We start from the raw sequence: 17,584 nt of genomic DNA, 5'->3' as shown, positions 1-17,584 counted from the left end.
ACATAATAAATAATAATATTAGCAGAGTAACTCAGTATACTAAGTTATAATAATAATAATATGAAATATGACTTACCATTATATTAAATATAAATATGGATTTTATAGCTAACATTTTGATACAGAAAAAAAAAACTATTTAAACACAATACATTTGTAAATTATATGGATCTCACCGTGTATAGGTTTCTAGAGTCTCTATAAGATGTAAAAGCCACCAGAATGACATTATATTCTTCATTTGACATCCTTCATCATACCGTTTCTTGTTATTCTAGGCACTGACTCACATATACTTTTAGTTAAATTAAAAGAAGAACGCCAGGGACATTATGAACGATACCCAGTTCTGCCAGTGATTTACTCTTGTCCTGACACACGCCGCCGTTGACTGATTGATTGCCGGTCGCTGGCCATGAGACCACGTCAGATCATCAGTCCCAGCTGTCACAGACCCTCTTTTAAAATACAGAAGGTACTCCGTCACACTTTTGATTTACAGCGATGACACATCCTCACGTCCTGATTAAAAGTATCCCGTCTGATGAGAGCCTCCAGCAGAAGCGCCTTTGGTCAGACAGGAGCAAACACACACCAGGATCATCCCTTCAGTGCCATGGACAGACTATCCTCAGGACGTCTTCTCCCACGACTCGCTTTTTTACTTCTGATTGGTGCTCTCAACGTTCATACTAGAAGCCTTCCGAGTCCAGGTGAGTCCAAGCCACTAATTTGATCTAAATGACTGTTTTTTTAATTCTAGATTGTATTAAAGTCAGTCTCGTTGTATTTTAACTGTGTGCTGAATGGCATTTTTTCATTTTTATAGTCAACCAGGTGTTCGATTCGGTGGATGATTCAGATGTGCAGAACCAGATCCTGGCTTTTCTGCTCCGGAAAAACATCCTGCCTGTGCAAGAAAAGGTTGCGATAGGTAAATAAATGCATTTTATTTATGTGTTGCACATATGGTCTTATTCTTAGCAAATGTAAAATGAATAAGCATCTTATAATCCACAAACCTGCACTTGTTCTTGAACATCAGAACTCGAGCTGGCCAGAAAAATCCCAGAGCTGCAGGAGGTAGGTTTCATTTCGGTTCAGTTTTGTCTTTAAATACAATTTAATCTTTCATTTTCATTGTATATATAAAACACGAAATATATTCATATACAAATGTATTAATAAAAATAAACCAACTATTATTATGAAAGCTAATTGTCAGCTTGCTGTTTCAGCTTGCGGCCCTGCAAGAAGAGCTAAATGTAGAAAGAAAACTGGTTTCAAACGCAATAGAAAAGGAGAGATCCATGACCAGCAAAAGAGATGATGGTGAGTGTTGCTTTTTTTATGAGCAGATATGTTTGTCAATTGCATGAATGCGGATTTAATTATACAATTTTCTACGTTTTAGCCTGTTTCTGGAAATACTGTGTTTGAGGATGTCGAGGTGAAGAACCGGGAGCAAGAAAATCTGCAAAATCATCTAATGCCTTAAGATGTGTCAGACGAGCAGAACTGTTTTTCAGATATGGAATTATGTGTATTCATAATGTGTCATGATAATGTGGCTTTACTCTTATAACAAAAACCTATTTTATGTCAATGGCATCTCAATAAAAAAAATCAAGTGAAATTTATCGAGTTTACTCTATCCTCTTATTGTGCAAAACCTTCCCTATTTTTGAAGGATCTTGGGTTTCTAATCAAACATATGAATGCATAATTGTACTATAATAATTTCAAAATAATTTCACATAAGCTAAAACTTGTCATCTGCCTTTATTTATAAAGACAGTCTTTTCAAAAGCTCTTGTCTCCCTCTAGTGTTAAGACTTTGTTGAACATTATAAATGTCACACATACCAAAATAATATACCTGAGGGTAGCCATTGACTAATTGGTCATCAAGATTCTTACAGTTCTTATGTTTTCAATAGAAGAAGGAAACACATATATGTTTGGAACAACCTGAGGAACAAAAATGACAGATTTTTCATTTTTGGGTGAACTGTCCCTTTAAGAACACATGTGGACATATGAAGACAGAGGATTATGGACATAAAATAATGCTAAAAATAACAAAATTGCACATTGTCCAAACAAAAATAAGGAACAAGTATTGTTATTTTATTTTAAATATGCTTTTTTCAATATATCAATCAATCAACAATGTCACACTCTGCATTACTGAACATTCAGTATTTTTTTTTTTTTTTTAAAGAGAGACATTGCAAGTTGAAAGACAATGACTTCTACAAGTACACATAATAAAGACAAAAAAAAAACAAACAAAAAAACATCACAACGGATGCAGGCTTCCTTGTGGGCTTCACTGCAGAGTATGATAAGTGTCAAAAGGGAAGAGCTATTTCCAAAGTGTGGTTATTAAAAACAGAATGCACCCATTTTAGCCAGACATTCTTCAGTATCTCTGAGAGGTAAGTTTAACACTGCGACTTCATTTATTTATTTTAGTAACTTTTCCCTAACTTGTTTTAGGAATAGTTTACCTTGAAATGAGATTTTTTTTTTCAATCCAAACCTATGTGACATTCTCTCTTCTGTGCAGCATAAAATAACATATTTTGGAAAATGTGTCCACTACTCTCTTTATAATTCAGTAAATTGGGTCCAGTGTTGTTTTGGAGCCAGTGGACAAAAACTGACATAATTTGGTCCACTGAGTCCAATGTTTTTTTGGACTCAATGGACAAAAAATACAAAGAAAGAATAAGGTCATACAAGTTTGGAACAACATGAGAGGAAGTTACCATTTTTGGGCAAACTATCCCTTTAATTATAATAGTTTATAGTCTTTTTTAATTGTATCTTTTTTATTGTACACTGGGCAATTTATTTTCCTAAAATAAAAAAAAATAAAAAAAATAGATCAATTAAATAATGAAGAAGACTCTTATAATGACTTATGCCTATATTTGTTCCCCAGGTTGAGAAAATGTGGTTCACGTTTGTTCTACTTCATCTTCTGCCTCAATTCGCCCTCGGTGCTCGTTGTCCCAATCGGTGTTTTTGTGACATTAGGGGTTCTGTAATATGCACAGGGGACATCACCGACGTTCCTCCTCTCGACCCAATAACAACCTTCCAACTCATGCTAAATGTCACAAACATAAAGATCCTCAAAGACCGAAGTTTCCAGCCGTTCTCTCTTCTGCAACGACTAATGATCACGAACAGCCCTCTTGACACCATCCAACCAGAAGCCTTCCACGGTGCGCCACAGCTTCGGTCCATCAAGCTCTCATCGAACGCGCTCTCTGTCTTCCCACCAAAGGTGTTTAGTGAGCAGAGGAGCTTGGAGCAACTGCAGCTAGATGATAACCGAATAACTTCCATTAGTTCAGATCTCTTTGAGGCGATGGTCAACCTAACTGAACTAAATCTGAGCAAGAACCGCATCTCCCGGCTGGACGCCAACGTCTTCCAGGGTTTGACCAAGCTGAATTCCTTAAACTTAGCTGATAACCAACTGAGGAACCTCCCGAGGACCCTCTTCCACAATCTTTTGCAACTCAGATATTTGGTGCTCTCATCCAACCAGTTGGAGACTCTTGAAAGTGGTTCCTTTGACCATCTAAGCAACCTGTTGATGCTCATGCTATACAAGAACAAGATCCGAGAGATTCCTCCACGTCTTTTCTGGCCCTTGCCATCCCTGTCCACCCTTTCAATCTCTACAAACCAACTCCGGTATATTCCAGCTGAGAGCTTCTACTACTTGCCCAACTTGATGAAGCTTACCATCTACAAGAACCCCTTGACATCTCTACCCTACCAACTAATGGGACACATGCCAAGGCTCAAGGAGCTGTACCTTTACGAAACCAATCTATCCACTGTCCCATGGAACCTTTTTGCAAACATGACCAATCTAGTGACTCTCAATTTACACTTCAACAACAAGTTGACCTCCCTCCCAAAGAACCTCTTCTGTTGTCTGCCCAAACTGACGAAACTGTCCCTGAAGTACAACAACCTTCAGGAACTAGACCCGGAGCTCTTCTCAAACTTGATCAGCCTTCAAGGTCTGATGCTTAATGGGAACAAGCTTGAGTCGCTCCCATCTGCAATCTTTCGCAACACCTCAAGTCTAGAAAAACTAGACCTGAACAACAACCATCTGAGGTATCTCCCCGGAGATGTTTTTTTACACGCGATGGCGCTAAAAGATCTCTCTCTTAGCGGCAACAAATGGAAGTGCGATTGTAGCATCATGGATATTGCCGAATGGATTCGCGAAAACCCTGAACTAATCAGTGACTTGGACAAAGAAGTATCGTGCTATGAACCGTCCCGCTTAGAAAACCATCCGCTGCAAACGCTCACTTACGAGGAACTCCACTGTGGTGTTTTCCAGACCACATTTATAGCTACAAGTACCATTACGACTGGGGCTCCAACGACAACAACTATGCAAACATCTACAGCTACTACAAGCACAACGGCAACAAATGCAGCGAATGCAACTACAACTGCAACTACTTTTCCAACAGACGCCTCTCTACTTTCTCCAACACCTGATCATATTTATGTGAAACAAGGCAATGGTAACGACAACGATCTGGCGTTCTACGATACAATCGTGTTGGATAACGGACCTGAAATTGTGCACAACAATCATTTCAATGGCTGGGTGTACCTGTGGACTGTCCCGTCAACGGGTCCCTACAGTGGATTCATGATGGCTTTGTACATTGTTCTCTTGGTCAGTGGCGTAGTCCTGATTGTGGTCACCTTGTATGCTTTGTATCGGCTTCATAAGATGATTTTGCTTTCAGGAGAAGTCGCAATGGGAGAAAATCAGAGAATAGTGACTAGAAGATTGAAAGAGTGAAGAAGAAAAAAACTCTTAAAACTTCTTCAGTTAGCAAATTGCTATTTGATTTGATATACATTAGTGTTCCCTTTGGCTCAGTGGTGACACAGTGCAAAAGGTTGTGGGTTCAATTCCCAGGCAACACATGTTAGCCCGAATATATTGTAAGTCGCTATGGATAAAAGCATTTGCTAGTATAAATTGAATTTTATATATATTTAGGAGGAATATAAAATCCTGAGACCACTAATCAAAAGCATCTGTCTTGCATTTTTCTCATTTTATGCAACGCATTTCATTACAAATGATGTTCAGCTCAACTTATGTGACAAGCCTCCAAATGTACATAATTGTTTTTGTAAGCATTCATTTCTTCTTTCATATTTTGTTTTAAATTTTCCTTTCTGCAATTTCCACATTCCAGTGCTTTACATTCACAAAACTGATATGGACAACACCCTTGGTGGTTGTTTGCAAAGTGTAAGACCAAAATAAAATATTTCTGTTCATTGAGAGTGGTTTCTTTGCCATCTGGTGGTTAGACAATATAGTGCAGGATTTATAGGGCAGAATATTCATATGAACATATTTACACCATACCACCATAATTATTTTCTCAAGAAAATTTTTATTTTATTTTAGTTATAATTATTATATTTATTGTTTGTTCATTTAAATAACTTATTTATTATATCATACTATGTTTTGATGATATAAAATATATTTAAAGCATATAAAAATTATTGTTAAATTAGGATATTCAAACTGCAGATATTTAGTAAATATACACAATATCAAACTTAAAATTATTTTTATTTAGATAAGTATAGATAGTCTATTATAATTAGTAGGCTACTAGGGAAAGCATAAAGTGTGTATTTTGGGAAGTTAAAATATAAAAAAAAACTAAGTAGGCTATATTGTTGCGATTCTTTTTAGTGACACTAGAGGCACAAAAATCCCACTTTTAAGTATGTTATGAGATCAACATCGACCCACCCAATGAAGAGATGTGGCTAAACTCACGTTTGTATATTACTATTTCGCCATAGTTTACCTTACACAGCAAAAATGTACCAAGCACTGTTATCAAATTCTTCCCACTCCCACATGACTAACACTAGTCTACGCCTGATGTCTGGTGTGACTCCAAACTCAAAGAAAGTATTCACCCATAGGCTGTGTGCTCGTCTGTGGGTGCGGTCCATCCGACCGCCAGTGAAGCGTGCAATCCTGAACATCTCCATTACAACATTAACAGGATGTTTCGCGTCTTTGAAAATTCCCGCCACCCCACGATGCCTACAATGCTTTTCTCGAAGAGAGAGTTCAAGGACCTCAATCGGAACAAATAAACAACCGAAAACGTAAATTAAAATCTCTCTGCATATAAACTTCTCGAACTGACCAAAAGATGAATATTTATTGAAGTGTTTATTTTTTATTTCATAGATGTTCTGTTGAGCGGGAAAACAAAAACAGAAAACCAATATCCGGTGTGTATTGATTAAGAAAACTACTGAAGACTCTCATTATCAGCAAGTTTTAAATTCTTATATACATGTGTAGAATCATTTCAGCAATAATGAAATCATCAGTCTATGGGCACTAGATGCATTAGCTGTCAATTTTAAGGCCAGACTTTGGCCAGATACATTTTTTTTGCCTTTACTAGAGTGACAACAGACAAAGTTCAAACATAAATGCCCATATAGTCTTCGTAAAATAATTTGAAAAAGATGGGTTAAAATTATATATATATTTTAAAATATTATAGCATGTCACTCACACACACATCATTTCAATTTAAAATGATCAAAAGCAGGCACGTGCACAGGTAGGGCTCAACCTGTGCAGAGCACATGCCCTTTTTGCCCTTACACTCCGAAGTGCCCTTTTTTTGGTGGTGTTTTTTTTTTTTTATCAATGCTATTGGTCACCCTTTACGTCTGTCTGTCTGTTTTACCAAATGAAAGTTCTTAAAACGAGCTTGTGTAAATCTTATTTGATCCTCAAGCGGTCAGTAAGCTGATAACTCCGCCCCCTCTATATTCATTGAATCAACTGAAGTTCCACAGCAGCCGCACAGTAGCTAGACAACAGCTGAGCTGAACGAAGTTTTGCGAAGGGTAAATAAATATCTTGTTGTTTGAATAAGTAATACTAAACACTGTCTATAAAGGCTCATATTTTATTTATTTGATGTCTGACTGACTCACTGACTGAGACATGTGGGACGTCGCCTGAGAGAGAGGGCAAGCATTTGCCATCTGTCATAGCCAACATAGCCTGTGCATACAGTTGCATTTCATCTTTTATAAAATGCTAATTTGGCCAAATGCATTTTACCACAGGAAAAACTGAGCGCTCCGTCTATATAGCTACAAAAACTAGTTTGTAACCTAGATGAAAAATGTAATTTGATGCCCGCAGCGGCAGGCGCCGTCGCCGTTTTAATGACGGACAGAAAAAAAAAATCACATTTGCACACATTCGCTGGTCAAAAACGATATATTGATAAGTAATACAACAACATATAATTTGTTTTTACCATCGGAAAATCATAACAGGTGCGCCCCCGCGCTGTTTCGTACTGGAACTTACACAGCGACGAGTGATCCTCGTCACCTAGATAACATATATTTCTAAGAAATTTCTTCTTTGATTCATGATTGCTGATAGACTTAATTTATTAACATTTAGGCTAATCATGTTATGGTATACTCTCTGTATACTCTCTTTATAAAATGTTGTAAAACATGGTTTTACTACAGTAATGTAGTAGTAACTAAAAAAAAAAATTACAGAAGATCACTGAAATCTTTATATTTTATCATGCAGAATGTAATTCATGATTCTTTCCAAGGCTTCATTTATTTGATCGAAAATACAGCAAAATCAGTAATATTGTGTAATATTTTTACAATTTTAAATAACTGTTTTCTATTTGAATATTTTAAAATGTAATTTATTTTTGTGATCAAAGCTGAATTTTCAGCATCATTACATCAGTACTCTTCAGTGTCACGTGATCCTTCAGAAATGCTTTTCACTGCAACTGTACTTTTCACACTATTTTTATTTATTTTTTCATTGCTGGCTTATTTTAGGGAAAGTTTAGGTGAATAAGAGACCTTTAAGAGACCAACATCCCTGGTCCACCACAGTATCACATTTTTGCCAGATACATGGCTCACAGAAGGTTGCTGTTGTATTAGGTTTAAAGAAGCCCTTAAAACCCTGTTTATCTATATTATCTAATTATCTAATATTATTATTATTATTATTATTATTAATCGTGAATAAATCTAAAGCTTTTGAGACTATTATTTTGTGTTATTGAATTTGTCATGAAGATGTGACCATTTCTTCCTTTTATGCAGGCTTACTAAATAATCTTGATATAAAAAAAGGGGGGGGGGTGGTGCCCTTTTTCAGTTTCAGCACATGCCCCTCAAAAGGTCTGTGCACGGCCCTGATCAAAAGTACTTAAAAATATTTTATATGACTATGGGTGGTGTATTTTAAGTGCTATTTTTTTTCATTCTAATTTCCTCTTTTTTTCTTAAGACTACAAGACCATGAGCCAAAGCTATCTGTTCTGCTCGAAAACAGAGGTTGTTTCAACTACCAGTCACCTTTATATAATTTGTGTTTCATTTTAGTGTATAAAAACTTTATTCTTTTGCAAACAGACTACATGGACGCCTTTCATTTATTTCTCCAGTCTGGGTTTAGTGCAGAGAACATTGAATTCTGCCTTGCCTGCAGGGAATAGAAGCAGATGACTTCATCTGGCAAACTCTCTAACAAAGCTGCAGATATCTATAAAGAGTTTCTCCATCCCATGGCTCAAAAAGAGATCAGTATGTGCGTTCAGTAAAACATTAAATAGAGTTGGGCCTTTCTGAACAGCTACAGTAAATTGCAATACACAGAAATGCCATTGCATCATAGTAATGTTTATTAATATGTGGGTGGTGGATGGGGGGGGGGGGGTGTAGAGTATTTGGGCTGGTAAACAAAAAGTCCAATAATAAATGTGCACTTGCAAGTCGCAAATGAACTAAGATGACATTTCAAAAAGCATTAATAATGGTTCAAAAGAAAAACAAACCAGGATTTTTGCATTTGCCATTTGCTTAACAAACTAAACACCATTGAAATGATAATGTGAAATATTTTTCAGCTATCTCTCATTGATGTAAAGGTTACAGTTTTGCAGGTCAACATTGACCATCACACTCGTGAGAAGATCAAGAGATCTTGGTTGAAGCCTGACCTCACTTGTTTTGATGAAGCAGACATGCATATAAACAAACTTATGGAGAAAGATTCCTGCCCAGAACTTGAGGAACGCCGCCAGGAACCCAGTGTAGACCAATGACAACCAATTCACTGAAAAAAAAAAAAAAATGTTTCTTAATGAGCCGGCGCACAGAAAGAGGACATATGCACATGGTTTAGAGGAAATGACAGAGGAGAACAGAAAGTATGTGGTGTGCAAAGGCTCAGCTTCATTGGTTTGCATGATAAGATGAATGAGAAAAATAAAAGTGTCAACGTTACAGGAAATGATCAAGAATGAAGGTACATTAAATTGTTTCCACTGTTATTTTGAGAGATGGGCTGGACCGTTCTGTGAAATAAGTGACTTTTCTAAATGTTGGTCTTAAAAAAGTAGATTTCTGTTAGATTTTATCAGACACGTGTGTTTAAGTGTTGAGAAATTGATTGTGGGACCTCAAAATAAACTGTAAGTTGGCATCAACGGCGTTTTGCAAATTAAAAAAAATAACTATTATAACATTATATTTTATAAGAGACTACATAGGCCAAGTTACAGCATTGAAACATTCATTTAACTTAAAAAATTTATATAACTAACTAAATGAATAAATAATACTCTACTTGAAAGGTAACAGGGTTGACATTTACAGGTTTGAGAACATGAAACATCTCATTAAAAAGACATTTTAATGCTGTTATTTCCACAAATATTAGCTTTATTCGCCAGGTGTGTGTGCAAACACACGAGGAGTTTGTAAAAAAAAAAAAAATTCCTATTTATATATTTTTTTTTTTTTTACTAATCAAATATTTTATTACAAAAATGGAAAATATGATGGTAACAGGGTTGACGCATAACCTAAAGTCAACTATATATACATATATAAAGAGCTGGGTTTTTTCTTTAAGAAAATGTACTGACATTTTTATAATAGTTCATTAATAAAACAGGGAAAATATTACGGTAACAGGGTTGACGCATAATGTCGACTTTATATATACACAAATTGCTGTATTTTTCTATTCATTCACTATTTTCCTATTTTTTCTTTTATCTATTTTTCTTTGTGTTTATGACAATTCCAAGGAATATCTAATTGATGAAATGTTTATGACCAAAGTGGAAAACGTGACGGTAACAGGGTTGATGCAAAACCTTAATCTATATTTCTGTTCAAATTAAAATTTTAATCAGAAATCTAATGAGAAAAATGCAGTCCAAATTTAATTTTTTCAAAAAAAAAAAAAAAGTATCTGTCTTCCTTTTCAGCTACCTCAAAAGTTCGTTAAGCAACAGCTCTAACAGACATCTTCATTTGTTCTACATTTAATCTCACAGCTGACTAGGAGAAAACCAAAATGCCTTATTTATTTCTAAATATTAAGTTATACATATAAATATAAACTTTAATCACACACACACACACACACACACACACACACACACACATATACATATATATATATATATATATATATATATATATATATATATATATATATATATATATATATATATATAATTACAAATAAATTTCCCAGGATGTTCAATATTTCCATCATGCCATCTTTATGGTAACAACACACAAACATAATGTGAGCCGCAGATGAGCTTTACTTAGAAAGTCTGTGGACAATGACTGATTAAGAGCAGAAAACCAGCTCTGAAAAGCCAGTTGTCCACAGTCTGTGAGGAACTCTGTTTTGGTCACATATCCGACCCGAGCTGATTGAAGCAGAGACGTGCCTTAAGTGAGAGACATTGCCATAAAATACAATAATAATCCATGTCGGCGCTTGACCCCACTGTCACAATGACTGACTTATTAAGATTCGTAGCTTAAAAAGGCAATCCAGAGTGTCTAAGAATAGCTATGTTTGATTAACCTCAAATTCTTTCAACACAGCGAATGTCAACAGACCTTTGATGCATGCAAGATCTCCCTCGGAGTATGTCCTTTTTGGGGTTAGGTCTTTCTATAATAAAGACGCCATTGTTTTTGGACCACTGGAACTACATCATTAGTTTTTTTATATATATAGGTAAGTAAATGCATTTTTGGACATGTTTTTTGCTGCAGAGGGACCAGTGGCTTTTAATAAAACACAGCGCACATACAGTACAACTGATTCAATCATACATTATTTACATTTTTCCCATGCATGTCATGTTTGATTATTCCGTCTCAACGCAACACATATGTTGTCACTCAGAAGTGAGGTTGATGTGAAATCATGTGGTAATACAGACATAAGGAAATGAATTTACAAAGGCGACCGTTAAAAGTAAGCACCCATCATGCAACTGTACAACGGATGCGCCAATTATTGATGAGACGCTTCACCAATCTTTAAGTTACCCAGTTTCAGCCTGCGGATGAACGCAATGACCAATCTCTCACACAATCTGCCCATCATCTGCTGCCAAATACACAGTCACCATGGTAGCTAAAGGAAATGAGTAATGCTATGAGGCACTGACATTGCCCGAGGTACAAAATTGCTCAATTGCGTACAATGGAGAAACTGACAGAGTTACAGAATGAGATAAAGCGGCGATCAGGTGACTTTGAGGATGTCTACACACACTGGAACTAACACATGGTGTCAAAAGTGAACGCTTGACTGCCTATATCCATTTTTTAAATAAACTCATGGAGACAAAACCCAAAGTGCACTTACTATGGATTAATACACATAAAACACTCAAAACATTTCAATTTAAAGGGTTCATGGAGTGACAATGACAATGAGTGACAACTGTTTTGACTTTTTCTAGTAAAATGCATATGCCAAGTTCTTAGAACTGTACCTTTTTACTCATGTCGGTTTCAGACATGAGTAGAAAACATTAGTACAATTTCCAAGTAGCGTTTTATTTTGATTACTCTGAAACTGTCATGTGGTGTAACACATCATAATCATTATTTTCCAAAACAGTTAATGTTAAGCTTTTAAGTGTTAATGCAAATTAAGTTTTGACTTACACAAACTTGTAAAATATTATTAATTAGCCTTTTTTTCATATATTTTTTTCAATGTAAAATCTACCTTTACACAAATATCCTGATTTTATTTTTATATATAAACTTTGTTTTATTTATTAACTTTTTAAATTTGAGCTGCACCAAATTGCATTTTACAACCTGATGGAATATTGTCCTGTCATAAAATATCAAATGGTCTATTTTCAGAGAGGTATTGACCTTTAAATACAGTCATGGGGTCTGCAGGGGTCTTATAAAATATGCTTTTTTTCATGCATGTTGGTTGCACCACATGACTTTGATATTCTGAACAATTTGTTTTAAAAAAACAATAAGCAGTCTTACGATTTTTTTTTAATTAAAGTATATCTTTTTAATTAATTTGTAATTCATATACATCTTTACGTGTGTGTTTGTGAAGTTGACACATTATATTTTACATTCTGAAATAATTTATTTTGGCTTGTCATAAAAAGATCAAATTCAGATCAAGAGTCTTCAGGGGTCTGTAATATATGCATTTCCATGCATGTTGGCTGCACCACATGACTTTAATTTGACAAGTTATTAATACATTTGTCAATGTAAAATGTATTTATTTATTTTTTTTACAAATATCATGAATTGCTAAATTAGAAGTATCATTATGTTTTTGTGGAGTTGCATGTGAAAATGTTTTTCACAGGCAAAACATTTTTGATGAATATTCAGAATATTGATTTATTTAGTGGAGCTGCACCACATGACACTTTATAACCTGATCTAATCAGATATTTTCTAATACGTACTGACCTTCACTATGATGCATGTTGGTAGTACCATATTAAATTAAATTAAATGTATGCATTTAGCAGACGCTTTTATCCAAAGCAACTTACAGTGCATTCAGGCTATCAATATTTACCTATCATGTGTTCCCAGGGAATCGAACCCACAACCTTACGCTTGATAACGCAATGCTCTGCCAACTGAGCTACAGGAACACTACATACCATACGACTTTGATTTAACAACAAATGTTTTTTAAACAAATATTATCAATTAATTCATAAAAATGAGGGTCTATGATCCAACTCTGTTGCATTGCATGACTTTTATTTGACAAACAAAAGTTTAAGAAATATGAACAGGCTAAGCAGTTTTCTTCAGTTGTTGTTGTCCTCAAGAAATGTTTCCGGTGATACTTTTCCTTGTGAAGTTTCATCAGGTTATTCTGAAAGGCATGCTGGTTAAAGAGCAGGTGACTGGAGACACCAAAGCCCTTGCAGGACATCAGCACTGACGTCAGGCAGTACAACTCTTTTCGCTGCTAGCTACTCGCTTTTACAAAAAGGATTCCTTTGTGTAACTCCTTCAATGCTAATAAAACAGAAAACAAAGAGTGATGAAATGGCCTAACCAACTCATTTGACTCTTATTTCCATCCATGCCCCATTACAGTTTGGCCCTGTTTACGTCTGTAGATTACTGAAAAACCCAAAACATGCAAAGCCGTCATTTGCTTATCAGCTATTTTAGCAAGGCACACTACATGTGCATTTACATCTCTAAAATATGGAGAAACGGGCTATGCTTTTCGCACACGAGCGGCCAGGGAGGAGGGGGAGGGTTCGATGGGGCTTCCTCTTTGTGACACGAGCCCTTAGCAACCCTCATAGGGCATAAAAAGCAGAGCCGGATACGCAGAAGGGAAACCTGTCGAGCACCAAGTGCAGCATGATCACTAGCAGGAGCGCACGGCTGTGGATTCCTGGGCAATAAGCCCTCGCCCTACCATGCCTGGCCTAACCCCACAGCCTCTCCCAACACATTTCAACATGGACAGAGACGACTGCAGGAGAAACGAGACCTTGTAAGTGTGATCTTCAGGCATTTGCACTCCACTATCAGCTCAGGGGAATGTATTGTGAGTCCCAGCATGCTTTAGAGTAGGTTTGCATGTGTGAAGCGTAAAATGCAGCCAACAAAGCTCACTTTCTCTCCGTAGAGGAAAGAACCTCATGTGCCGAATAAAGTGTGTGTTCACCAGTTCATCTGCTCCTGAGAGGTAAGGAAAAAGCGGCACACGTATGAGGACACCAGGTCCAAAATAGTTCACACACTATTGCTTCTAATCCAGTTACGGTCAACTAATCAAACCCGTCTGATCCCAGCAGGCTAAGTTTAGAAGACACCCAACAATGGTCCCAGTCTCTGGAGCGACTCCTTGGTTCCAAATGTAAGTCTTTTCGAAGCGATTCTTGGCATTGGTTTGCTGAGACTAGAGAAAACTAAAACATGAGTACATGAAAGAGGTGCTGGTTTACATTCGTGTGTTTTGACGCATTCGCGTTCCTCCAGATGGACTGGCCACATTCCGCACCTTTCTGAAATCGGAGTTCAGCGACGAGAACATCGAATTCTGGTTGACGTGTGAGGACTACAAGAAGATAACGTCGTCCTATAAGATGAGCTCGAAGGCGAGGAAAATCTTCGAGCAATTCGTCGAAGCAGAATCTCCGAAGGAGGTACAGGACACACCACATGACGCCCTGTCGCTATACAAATCAATCAGGCTACGCTAGAAGTGTCTGTCGTGTCTTGTTAAGCTTCTGTTTTCTCCATTTGTATGACAAGAATTGTGTACGTTTTATATTTAAACAACTTAAGACAGTTTCTGTTCAAAAACGCTACATCATCTAACCATGTATACACAGTAGCAATATAATACAATATAATTTTTTTTAAAATTATAAAAAATATGATAAATGAAAACAAGTATCGTATGTAATAATTATATATATATATATATATATATATATATATATATATATATATATATATATATATATATATATATATATATATAAGCAATACAATGTAATATAAAATTATTAATTATTAACAATTATTTACCATAAATAATCTAATAAAAATATAATATAATAAAAATAATAATAGTCCATCATTATAAGTACATTTGTACTGAATCTGTATGAATATACAGTGTTAATGTAACATAATTATCATCAAGTCGATGTGTATACACAATATAATATGTTAATTCAAAATAAGTACATTTGTATGTTTATACAGGAGTAATATAATATAATATAATAATTTATGATATATTTATTTATATTGCCTTTGTATGTAAATATAATATAATATAATATAATAACAGATTACAGGGCCTCTAGTGTTATTTTCGTGGGGCCACTAACTGTCAGGGGCCCCAGCAGAGAAGCCTGACCCCTGGAAATGGCCACGGCAGATCTTAAACAGATATATAAATGGAGGAATAACGTTTGATTGTGAAATAAATGAATTAGCAAAATATTATCTGATACTGGCCTCTTCACACAGAAGCACAAACTATGGCTTCTGAACACCTAAATGTTGCGTTGTTTATACTTTTGTCTCTATTATTTTCCCGCAATTACATCTTTCCCACGTAATTTCTCATTATATTGACAGTCCGTCTAACAATCGGTCACTTCCAGTGTAGACACTGTGTCAATGGCTCTTATTTGCATTGTAGATAAACATTGACTATCAGACACGGGAGGAAATCAAGAGGAAAGTGAGGAGTCCGACGCCGCAGTGTTTCGATGAGGCTCAAAAGATCGTTTATGGACTGATGGAACGCGACTCTTACCCCAGATTTCTACGGTCTGAGATGTACAAGACCCTTCTCGAGTCCCTCGCTACAGATAATGCTCAAACATGACTCTATGGATATATCACACCAAAGCTAAAACTGGAACGGTCTGGTCTTGTGTGCAGGACCGCAACCCCAAGGCTTGCGCCCCCCGCCATGTGGATCAGACCCCGAAAGACCTCTGAGACTACAAGGAGACAGTATGGAGCGATGGTTGGGAACGCGCCATTGATATCAACGTCCAACATGTTACTGAAGCGCCATGAGTGCTTCTTAACTGAAGGTGCTTCCTGTGTAGATAAGGACGCTGCTCCTTCAAGCCCTTCCGGTGGTTTCTGAAGCTACAGTGTGGGCACGACACTATTTTTTTTTTCCTGGCATTTCCAGAGGATCTTTAAGAACTGCTTTACCATGTCCTGCAATGACTTTAGTAACGAAAAGCTACCCCAGCCTATTGGCTGAGTTGGTTTGGACACTTTTGTGAGAGGAACTTAACATATCCTATTTCAACATCGGTGCGTTATTGCCACACAGATGTATAAAATGAAAGAAAGTGTGACTTTATTACCTACTTGAGAGGTCAAGTTAAATGAAATGAAAAGTAAATAAAAATCCATATAATATAAGAACAGTTGTAGAATGTGTGCCACACACAAAAACTGTAGGCATTACTTGTAATGTTATAAAGTTTAATTTAAATAATGATGTTTTTATTTATTAGCTACAGCCACTGGTTGGATGTTGACTTTTGTTCTGTCCACTGTTATTTTTGAGGACAATAAAATAAAGAGTAGACACTGTTGAACTTTTGACTTGTTTTTCTCTGTCTTTGGTTTGCTTCAAACATAATATTCAAAAAATATTTTTGACAATTCGTGATTTGCCTATTCTATCCGATAACCGATAAATATCCGATATTATTTCCATTAAAATGTAAACACATTAAAATGTTAAGCCTTTGCCAGAAACCTCCACTTTCCCTTAAGTTTTTGATATCTAAATCTTATGGAAAGACATAAACACCTAATAATAAATATAAAAATAAAATCAATAAGGTGTCAATATATTGTGTATAAACACTGAAATGTCTTGTCTTGCACAGTTTTGCCTCTCAGGTTAACTTATCTTGTTTTAAGGATGTTGCTTTCACTGAAAAACAAGATAGTACAGCCACTACCGAAACTATAAAACACCAAATACACCATTAAATGTTAACTTTCTAGCTACTGTCAACCCGTTTGATGAACATTGGAATTATTCTTTACTAACCCTTTGGCCGACTACATAGTGAAACAATTCGATTTGAAACAGGAACAGATGAGTTTCAGTTCCCACAGAACAGGGAATTAAGAAAGAAAGACTTCATAGGCGCCAGAGAAGTGTGCATTGCAGCGGCTGCTGAAAAGTCATGAGATCTTGCAACTCGCACATTTCTGCTATTGCATGTCTAATGTTGCTAACCTAGTTTATGACGCAAGCCTTCCTCTGTGAGACTTGCCATTTAGTAGACACTTCACACTATTTGCAGGGACTGTTCTGCTGGAGAAACTTGAATGTGTTGGTCAAGGGCACATGGGTGACAAAGCAGAACTGTGACCGGAAAAACTGACTCCTTTTAGGGACTTAAATCTTTAGGCATTTGTTTCATGGTTTCTTGGGCAGAACGCTAACGCCTAATTTAGTTTGTAATGAATTTTCATAGCTTTAAATATAGAGCCGTTCAGTCATGATGCCAATTTAAAGCCATTTATATCTGGAATGCTAATTCGCCAAAATTTCCCAGTGATTTCAATATGCTAGAACAGCAGGGCTGTTCTTTTTTTGTGT

The 17,584-nt window shown here is 36.1% G+C and overlaps 2 protein-coding genes and 1 pseudogene across 3 annotated transcripts; all 3 read left to right on the top strand.

The window, feature by feature from the left end:
• The first annotated feature begins 2,347 nt into the window (after nt 1-2,347).
• On the top strand, nt 2,348-5,355 carry LOC127988381 (platelet glycoprotein V). Its single transcript, XM_052591124.1, has 2 exons — nt 2,348-2,441; nt 2,951-5,355. Exon 2 carries the CDS (start codon nt 2,960-2,962, stop codon nt 4,856-4,858), a length of 1,899 nt encoding a protein of 632 aa, XP_052447084.1. The 5' UTR covers nt 2,348-2,441; nt 2,951-2,959; the 3' UTR covers nt 4,859-5,355.
• A 694-nt stretch (nt 5,356-6,049) lies between these two features.
• Nucleotides 6,050-9,847, top strand: LOC127988380 (regulator of G-protein signaling 21-like; annotated as a pseudogene).
• A 3,938-nt stretch (nt 9,848-13,785) lies between these two features.
• On the top strand, nt 13,786-16,562 carry si:ch211-117l17.5 (regulator of G-protein signaling 21). Of its 2 annotated transcripts, none has more exons than XM_052591123.1 (5): nt 13,786-13,969; nt 14,105-14,164; nt 14,274-14,335; nt 14,458-14,624; nt 15,638-16,562. In XM_052591123.1, the coding sequence occupies exons 1-5, from the start codon at nt 13,893-13,895 to the stop codon at nt 15,824-15,826; spliced, it is 555 nt and encodes a 184-aa protein (XP_052447083.1). In that variant the 5' UTR covers nt 13,786-13,892; the 3' UTR covers nt 15,827-16,562. The 2 variants fall into 2 exon arrangements, with proteins under 2 accessions (XP_052447083.1, XP_052447082.1); XM_052591122.1 differs by having other exon boundaries at nt 13,787-13,969; nt 14,271-14,335.
• The last annotated feature ends 1,022 nt before the right edge of the window (nt 16,563-17,584 follow it).

This window comes from Carassius gibelio, chromosome B22, assembly GCF_023724105.1.
Source record: "Carassius gibelio isolate Cgi1373 ecotype wild population from Czech Republic chromosome B22, carGib1.2-hapl.c, whole genome shotgun sequence".
Taxonomy (NCBI): Eukaryota; Metazoa; Chordata; class Actinopteri; order Cypriniformes; family Cyprinidae; genus Carassius; species Carassius gibelio.
The sequence above is the reverse complement of the archived record's forward strand: the minus strand, read 5'-3'. Positions and strand labels throughout refer to the sequence as shown.